We start from the raw sequence: 8,077 nt of genomic DNA, 5'->3' as shown, positions 1-8,077 counted from the left end.
TGCTCAAACATGTCCGGGTCAGTGACGCCGGGCCGCGGTGGGGCCGCGTGGGCCAGCCTGTCCGGGGCCTGCCATCAGGCTCAGTGAAAGTAACTTAGCCTTGCCTTGAAGCGGGCTGTGCCGGTGCGGCACACTAGCACGCGGGGCGGTTACAGCGGCCGCAGCGGCACACCGTAGCACGCTGAGCCGGCTCCGTGCCACCAATCAGTGACTAGGCTGCCAGCCCCGCAGACTTCATCCAACATGTCTTGCCGCAGTGCAGTAGGGCGACAGCAGTACTGGAGCCACTCAGCCTGTATTCGAAACCGTTGAACTGCAATGCTTGACGGACTTCCAACTCGACCAAAGGCCAAGCACTTTGATGAAGGGAGAGTATGGCTGGCAACCACATGTACAAAGTCTTGACAAAGTTGAATCTTCATTCAACTTTCAGTGACATTCAAGTTAGTTGGGTCAAATTATTTCAAAGACTATCACTATATCCTTGGGGCTAAACGATCCTTTGCCTGAATTTGTAGATGATCAAGGCTAAGCCTAGCCTTGAATGCTGTCCCTTAGCTTGGTAGGTCTTGTCTGATGCGAGTCACTCTGCTAGGGCTCTGATTCTGCACTGTCACTCTTGTCCACAGGATTTAGTACTCCCTTCACTGGGCAGCAAGTGCATGCTCAAGCAGGATTTATACAATGATTTGACATGCTAAGCAGCAACAAATTACAATACTCCAACGAGGTGGACTGATAAGCTTTGGCAGTATAGACGAGAGCTTCTCTTTTTCTCTCGCGCTGCTTCATTCTTCGTTCCCAGATCCCTTTCACTTTTTCACATTTACACAGAACTTCGGGAGGCAGTGTCCATCTTCAGGATGTTGAGAGCAACAGGTTTGCTAGCCAACTGCCACTCCCTGCTCTGTTCAAAGATGCTCTATCCTGCCACATATTCGCAAGTCTCCATACTGTAGCACAACATTACGCTGTCATGATGCAACGATCATGCTCCAGAAAAGTGAGATCTTCGCATCCTCGCACAGTGAGCGGGATCGGGTCAAGCCGACCGTCACTTCCGTCCTCCTGCAGGCCTCCACGAGCACCTCGTCGTCGAGCATGTCGCCGATGAAGCGGTTGTAGCGCTGCTGCCGGGTGGCGAGGGGCTTGGCGTGGACGTACTCGAAGCCGAGGGAGTCATCATCGTCGATAGGGGACTGGAGGAGGAGCTTGGGGTTCATAGCAGTGGGCGAGAGGGGATCAAGAAGGGATGACTGCATGGTGACGATGGAAGCTGAATCAAGGGAGCAGTGAGGCGGAGAAGTAGCACACGAGCGGAGGGAGATACGTTGCGGAGTAAAGAGATATCTCTATCCGTTCCCGATCACTGCACGAACCAGACGGAAGCTGACTGAGATATTTAGTCATTAGCATATCCGTAAGACAAAGGTTGTACTCGTGACAGTCAGCGGCGATGATGACTGTACCTTCCATTGTTCCCCCAGCGCCCGCTGACATCATCACGGGTACTGGGGTAGCAGGTGTAAAGGGCGGAACCTTGATTGGTTACACCTACAGGTGGGGTAGCTAATGGGTTTAAAAGGGGGTAGGGGTAGGGTCGGGATACATATCCGCCTCCCGAACCCTCGGACCTCTCGTTGCTATCCCTGCCTAAGTCTCTGCCAGTTCCCTACCGACCATCCACCTCAGCTCTTTCCATGATCTCCATACTTTCATCTCCCTTTCCTCTCTCTACTCCTCCTTCCTCGATCTCTTCCTCGACCCCCAAGCTCCTCCTCCAGTCCCCTATCGACGATGATGACTCCCTTGACTTCGAGTACGTCCACGCCAAGCCCCTCGTCACCTCCAGGCAGCAGCATCACAACCGCTCCACCGGCGACATGCTCGACGACGAGGTCCTCATCGAGCGCTGCAGCAAGCTTCAAGGCGCGAGGTTCTCGCGCTCGCGCTCTTTGGTCGAGAGTCTACTGGAGAAGCCTCTGCTACTGGATGAGGAGGTATGCAGAAGAAACGCATGGTCGGCCAGCGTCGCGCGCTAAAGGAGGAAAAGAAGCTCCATTGTACGGACGGTTTTTCATCGATCTTGCCCCTTCTCGTCTGCTACATAGCATAGCATAGCATAGCATAGCATAGCATAGCATAGCATAGCATAGCATAGAATGGCATAGCATAGCATAGCATAGCATAGCATAGCATAGCGTACTTCTCATACGGAAGAAGAGTTTTTGTGGTTGTAATGTAATGACACGATATTCACATCATCGAGCATCTCCAGGCTCACTGCGAGCTTGGCGCTTCGCTATTCTGAGCAGCGTTCTTGGCGATGCTGTTGAGGTCCTCGCGGATCGACGTTTGCTTCTTGTCTGCCAGTGTTCGCCATCCACCCACCCTTGAGCCCTAGGCGCTTGCCGTACTCGGAGAGATCTTCTTCATCCACGTTGTACTTGGGCAGCTTCAGCCCTGTGAGGCGCGAGGAGCGTCAGTGAGGCTGAGCGACGCAACAAGTCCCTGAGGTCTTACGTTGCTTATAACCGAAGGGATTGTGAATGGAAGCAGGGGTGTAGTGGATGATATTTCCGATGAGGAGGAGGTCAAACTTACCCTTGTCAATGGAAAGAAGGTCATCATTCCCTATACAAAGGATTATACCAACAAGCGCATGACAAATTGGATAGAATTCATGCCTCTCAAGATAGCATATGCTATATCTATCCACAAGAGCCAAGGAATGACGCTAGATGCCTTAGAGATAGATCTTGGAGACTCTTTCTTTGAGAATGGGCAGGCATACATCGCCCTATCACGAGGCACAACTCTTGATCAGATCCGTATAATTGACATGAGAGGAGATCCTTCAAGACTGATCCAAGAGTCAGAGCTCAGCGGGTCCAAACAGGTCCGCCTCAGATCGGCTCGAGTGGAGCAGTAAAGTTGGATTGCAGCTTTACAGCAGCTGGGGCCGGTGTAACCGGCTCTCGTAAAAATACACCTGCCCCTCCCCCGCTCCTCACTCCAACGCGTACAAGCGACTCTCTTGCTGCGACATTCTCCTCCCTATCCTCGCTTCTTGCTCTCAAACAGCCCCAAGTATGCAGTCATCCCTCCCCGTTCCTCCCCCTAAGCTCCTCCTCCAGTCCCCCATCGACGATGATGACTCCCTCGGCTTCGAGTACGTTCACGCCAAGCCCCTCGCCACCCGGCAGCAGCGCTACAACCGCTTCATCGGCGACATGCTCGACGACGAGGTGCTCGTGGAGGCCTGCAGGAGGACGGAAGTGACGGTCGGCTTGACCCGATCCCGCTCACTGTGCGAGGATGTAATGATCCAGGGGATGTAAACTACAACGGCTGTGAATTTCTTTGATGCTGCCGAAGCAGAATGTACATAGGTGTATGCAGCGGTACACATGTAATCTTATCTTAAGGACTGAAGCACATCATCAAGAAGCAAATTCTCACATGATGTGATTCGTGTTGTGTTAGGCTTTCTTGGAGTCGATAAATGAAAGTGTCAGATGTGAATTGATATTCACATTTCTTCATCTTGAGTGATCAATAGACTGCTGCTCAAAGCTTCGATTTGATCTCGGAGCCTGAAATAGCTTCAACGGCATGACACTTCTGCATTTCAACAAAAAACCTAAGGAACTCTTCGACTTGGATTATTTCATTGCTCAGTAACTAGTCTATCAGAACCTCATGCGTGCTGTTTGAAAGTCGTTGTTTTGTATTTGTTGTGAATTTGATACCTCACCGTCGCGCTGAAGGCCTTCTCGTCCTTCTCGTCCCCCTCGTCCCCCTCATCCCCCTCGTCCTCCTCCTCGTCCTTCCCGGAACTGCGGAAGGTCAAGGCAGGGCTTGAGAGTGCCGGGGGGCTGGCTTTTCAGTTGACTTGTTGTAAATCGTCTCAAACTCCTGCCCCACTTTCAACCGCTTTCCCTCGATTTGATCTCACTAGTTCATCGCAAGGATGCTTCACCTCAACAACTGGCTGATAGCTTCAGGCTACCGCAGGGCCTCTGTCTAGTCGATCACTAACGAATGACTTAAATGGGAAAGGCAAACCGGAGCAAACGAAGGAGGAAAGGGAATAACAACAAATCCGCCTCAACAGCAAACTAGGAAAAGTAGGAGGCAGTGAAAATCTCCAATCCAACCACGCAAGCGACGGCATGCACGACAAGCAGGGGAACAAGGATCAGGACAAGAGCAGTACGAGGACGGCAAAACCCATGCGAGCTCAATACTGCCGAAACAGACACGGCGAGCACACAGACCATGAAAGGCAGGGTCCCCATACATCCGCCTCCTGAGCGCCGCTGAACTCTGACTGATTCTTTTACACCCTTCAGGGGATGAGGGCCGCAAAATTCCATGCCGGGGAAAACATCAAGGATGATGGGAAAGAGGCGTGAAAAGAGCAGAGGGCGTTAGAGGTCTGTCGAGACGCTCAGAAAGCGAGTGAGAAGACCTCGATGCTTGGACGAGCATGTCTTGTCTTCTGTCTCGTCAGGATGGTGAACTCAGATCTGCTCCCCATCAACAAGGACCTGGTCGACTAGTCCAACTGGGTGTTTGTTGACTGACGGTTGGCCATCAGCCTCACAACGAGAAGCCTGTCACCATCTGGCCTCTCAGTGATGCACAAGTCATGCACTTTCATTCGTCCGAACTAGCGCAAGCGCTGCCGAGAATGCTCCAGAAAGGTTCTGTTTTGCGTCTTTGCGCTGGGACTGACAAGCAAGTCCATCGAAGAACTGCCAGTGATCGACTTTGGTTGCGGGAAAGGATTCTACATCTCCAAACTCTCGGAACTTGGGTGAAGAAGAGCCCTGAGACCCGCAAGGCTGTTGGTGTGACATGTTCAAGGTATCAAGTGTACGGGATCGAGGGGACCGACGGGATTCAAGATATCGCCTACTACAAGCCGATCATGAAGGCATGCGAGCGGCTCCCTTGTCTACGTCCTGAGACTTAGGATGTAGGGAGATCTGTCGGAGCCCTTGTCCTTGGAACTTCCCCTTGGCAACGTGATGTCGCTCGAGGTAGCTGAACACCTTTCTCCGGTGTGCCTGCCGCTTCGAGTCTTGCGATCTCTGACAGAGACATGCGAGTAGGAAGACGAGGATGTCTACCTCGACAACATCATCAAGTTCTGCCGCTCTGTAACGCGATGCCTGTCGCTGTCTCCTCCTCACTCGCTCTCAGCGGCTGGTGATAAGCTGGGCCCTTCCAAGTGCGTGTGCACCAGGGCGAGGGCACGGGCACCTGAACTGCAGAGAGAACTCATACGTGATGAGAAGAGAGGAGGAGACGATATTGCTGCTCAGCTTTTACCTCCAGGTCATCCGCAAGCTGTTTGTGAATGGGTTCCGCTTCCACGAAGAAGACACCAAGTGGGTCAGAGAAGTGGTCAAGTTTGTGTTATACTTGTTGTTGCCGTCTGAAGAGAGTGCAGGTGAAAAATTCTGAGGCTTTTTGGTTCAAGGAGACATTGATGGTGTTCGATCGATTTGCATTTCTGCAAGATTTTGGGCTGTTCAAGATGAGTATGAGCCAAGTGAATGGATTTGAATTGAGCCAGCTGTTGCATCAAGAGGTGATGTTTTTGCTTTGCCTTGTCTGGGAAGTAAATTGAGCTCATGCAGGGGCGATTATTTCCTGTGAATGATTCTGTTGCTTCCTTTACTTGGTCCAAGGAAACTCTCTGTAAACAGGCTCCTGCACTTCTTGTAAGCACCTTTCATGTCATGAGACCAAAGGAGGCAAACCTCCTGTGGATGGTTGAGTTGAGTTGAGACTTGATTATGTAGGACGACGAGCATGTCGAGGAGGTTGTTGATGCAGATGAAACAGTGGATTTTACAGCTGAAGTCGATATGACCGACTGCAGGTAGAGCTGGGCTATCGGCTCTATGTGAGGGTTTGATGTCGATTTCTCAGCTCTCCTGGAGAGGGCGAGCATCTCCTTTCAACTTGCCTCCTGGTGTTTGTCAACGGCAAGTTCCGTCAAACTGTTTGTTCCCATCCCGACTCTCGCATCGTCCGAGTGCAGCTGTTTGCATTGAGTGTTGGTCTGAGAACATGTGAGGAATCTGCTGTGTCGACTGAACCTTTCAAGGTGTATACAACATCACTCTCTGTCCCGCGCTGCCCAACGGTGTGACTTCACCACAGCAAGTGAGTCGGTTGTTTTCATCTTTCATGTTCGCTCACGAGTTCGATTGTCAAAGGCGGTCAACCTCGTGAGGGTGGTGAGGAGCAACAACGATCGGGTGAGCAGAGAGCTTCTCGTCCGAATGCACTGAAAACATGTCAGAAATCTCACAAGGAGGAACCAGCGGCGGCTGGAGCGTCCCAAGAGAAATACGACGAGCTGCTTCAGCGACTGAGAGACATAGAAGGAGAAGCTGAAGAGCTCAGGGCTATCATCGACGACTTGTCCACCAAGACGTGCAAGAACGAACAACGTGAAAGCTCTGCAAGAGGAGAGCTGGAGAAAGCGTTGGGACTGAGGAAGGAAGACATGACTGAGATCATGGCGGCGCTTCCTGGGAAACTGTCTACTGTGCTGGACGGAAGTCCTCTAGTGCCAAGAGCAAACACTAAGAATCTGTTGCAAGAGGTGAAACTGCGAAGCGATGATGTGAAAATTAGTTTCATGCTACTTGCTGATGATGTTCACGATGACGATGATGATGATGAAAATGATGATGTTGATGACGATGATGACGATGACGATGATGATGACTGCGACATATGATGATAAGGATTAGTTTTTGAACTTAAATGATGATGAAAATGATGATGACAAAGCTGACGAAAGAGATGATGAATGTGTACCCATGACATCAACAGTCTTCAGAGTGTAAAGCGATACGATTGTGCTTGATTTCTCTTGACATTCTTGTTCAAATCCTCATTGTACCTCCAAGGTGTACTTGCGACTCCATCGTGCCCTCTTCCGAGCAAGGTTACTTCCAATAGGTAATACATTGCATCATCATTATCACCGCCATCATCATTACCATCATCATCGTCGTCATCATCACATTCACCATCTCTCTTTTCAGTTGACAAGACGGCAGGAGAGAACTCAACCTGGGGCAACGAGCGGGAGGAGCGCAGCGAGGAAGTGAAGCTCGGAGGTCCACTCAACCTCCTTGTGCTTCCTCGATATGCAATCATGCGCTTCATGCGCCAAGTCGAACACTTGATCCCGGTAGCGCCCGAGCAGGAGCACGAGTAGGGGCAAGGGCAAGGGCAGGAGGTCGAGCTCGAGCTCGAGCATGGGCAGGAGGAGAGGAAAGAGGAGGGGCAGGAAGAGTGGCAGGATGCAGCGGGCTGGGAGGAAGGGAGAGGAGATGCGTTGACAAGAATGCTGTGCAGAAAGGAAGGTGCCTCGAGTGGGGGCAAGATTACAGTACATCGATCCTTGCAAGCATCTGTGATGAGAAATGGGATATCCGGTAGTTGTTGTTTCTGCTGCTGAAGATGCTGATGCTGCTGCTGCTGCTGCTCATTAGAAGGGTGTGGATGTGAGGATGTTTATGATGATGTGAGGATGAGATGAATATTCTTTCTATAACCTCTCCTCCTGTACCATTCCATCATGGTCTCATCTCCCTTGCTCAGTTTCTATCCTCTTGCTCAGTTTCTATCCTCTGTCTTATTGTTTTCACGCTCTTTGTCTTATTACTGTATTTTCTCGCTGTGTCTTATCTCTGTGTTTTTTCGGATTCTCTTGTTTGTCTGTCCTGTATTTCAATCTGGTTGCTGCGCTCATCGCCTTTGTTTCAGCTACCCATCTGACCTCATCTGTGGAGGGAAGACAGCGATCTCGACAGAGTAAGTGGATCATGAACGTCTGAAGCGAAATGAGGAAGAGAGAGCAGAGCAGAAGAAGAGAGGAGGAAAGGAGGGGGGAAGGGAGGGGAGGAACAAGAAGGACACGAGTAACGAGAAGAGAGAGAGAGACAGAGAGACGGAGAGAGACAGAGAGAGAGAGAGAGAGAGAGGAGAGGAGAGGAGAGGAGATGGAGATGGAGAGGAGAGGAGAGGAAAGATCATAATA

At 51.0% G+C, this 8,077-nt stretch overlaps 4 protein-coding genes across 4 annotated transcripts; 3 read left to right on the top strand and 1 right to left on the bottom strand.

The window, feature by feature from the left end:
- Positions 1 to 922: 922 nt before the first annotated feature.
- On the bottom strand, positions 923 to 2,796 carry GUITHDRAFT_106911 (hypothetical protein; the record flags this gene model as incomplete). The annotated part of the gene is made up of 6 exons (XM_005834394.1): positions 923 to 953; positions 1,027 to 1,276; positions 1,766 to 1,912; positions 2,392 to 2,463; positions 2,524 to 2,605; positions 2,653 to 2,796. 6 exons carry the CDS (start codon positions 2,794 to 2,796, stop codon positions 923 to 925), a joined length of 726 nt encoding a protein of 241 aa, XP_005834451.1.
- Positions 2,797 to 3,092: 296 nt separating this feature from the next.
- GUITHDRAFT_106910 (hypothetical protein) lies at positions 3,093 to 3,341 on the top strand (the record flags this gene model as incomplete). Its single annotated transcript, XM_005834393.1, has 1 exon — positions 3,093 to 3,341. The coding sequence occupies one exon, from the start codon at positions 3,093 to 3,095 to the stop codon at positions 3,339 to 3,341; it is 249 nt and encodes an 82-aa protein (XP_005834450.1).
- A 1,176-nt stretch (positions 3,342 to 4,517) lies between these two features.
- GUITHDRAFT_106909 (hypothetical protein) lies at positions 4,518 to 4,981 on the top strand (the record flags this gene model as incomplete). Its single annotated transcript, XM_005834392.1, has 4 exons — positions 4,518 to 4,556; positions 4,604 to 4,709; positions 4,759 to 4,822; positions 4,873 to 4,981. The coding sequence occupies 4 exons, from the start codon at positions 4,518 to 4,520 to the stop codon at positions 4,979 to 4,981; spliced, it is 318 nt and encodes a 105-aa protein (XP_005834449.1).
- Positions 4,982 to 5,036: 55 nt separating this feature from the next.
- Positions 5,037 to 6,766, top strand: GUITHDRAFT_106908 (hypothetical protein; the record flags this gene model as incomplete). Its single annotated transcript, XM_005834391.1, has 11 exons — positions 5,037 to 5,069; positions 5,121 to 5,217; positions 5,255 to 5,295; positions 5,347 to 5,403; positions 5,462 to 5,602; positions 5,652 to 5,735; positions 5,817 to 5,896; positions 5,947 to 6,077; positions 6,125 to 6,183; positions 6,237 to 6,278; positions 6,323 to 6,766. 11 exons carry the CDS (start codon positions 5,037 to 5,039, stop codon positions 6,764 to 6,766), a joined length of 1,209 nt encoding a protein of 402 aa, XP_005834448.1.
- Positions 6,767 to 8,077: the final 1,311 nt, after the last annotated feature.

The sequence above is a fragment of the Guillardia theta genome (genome assembly GCF_000315625.1).
Source record: "Guillardia theta CCMP2712 unplaced genomic scaffold GUITHscaffold_26, whole genome shotgun sequence".
NCBI lineage: Eukaryota > Cryptophyceae > Pyrenomonadales > Geminigeraceae > Guillardia > Guillardia theta.
Note: the sequence above shows the minus strand (reverse complement) of the source record. Positions and strands in the feature narration are given on the sequence as shown.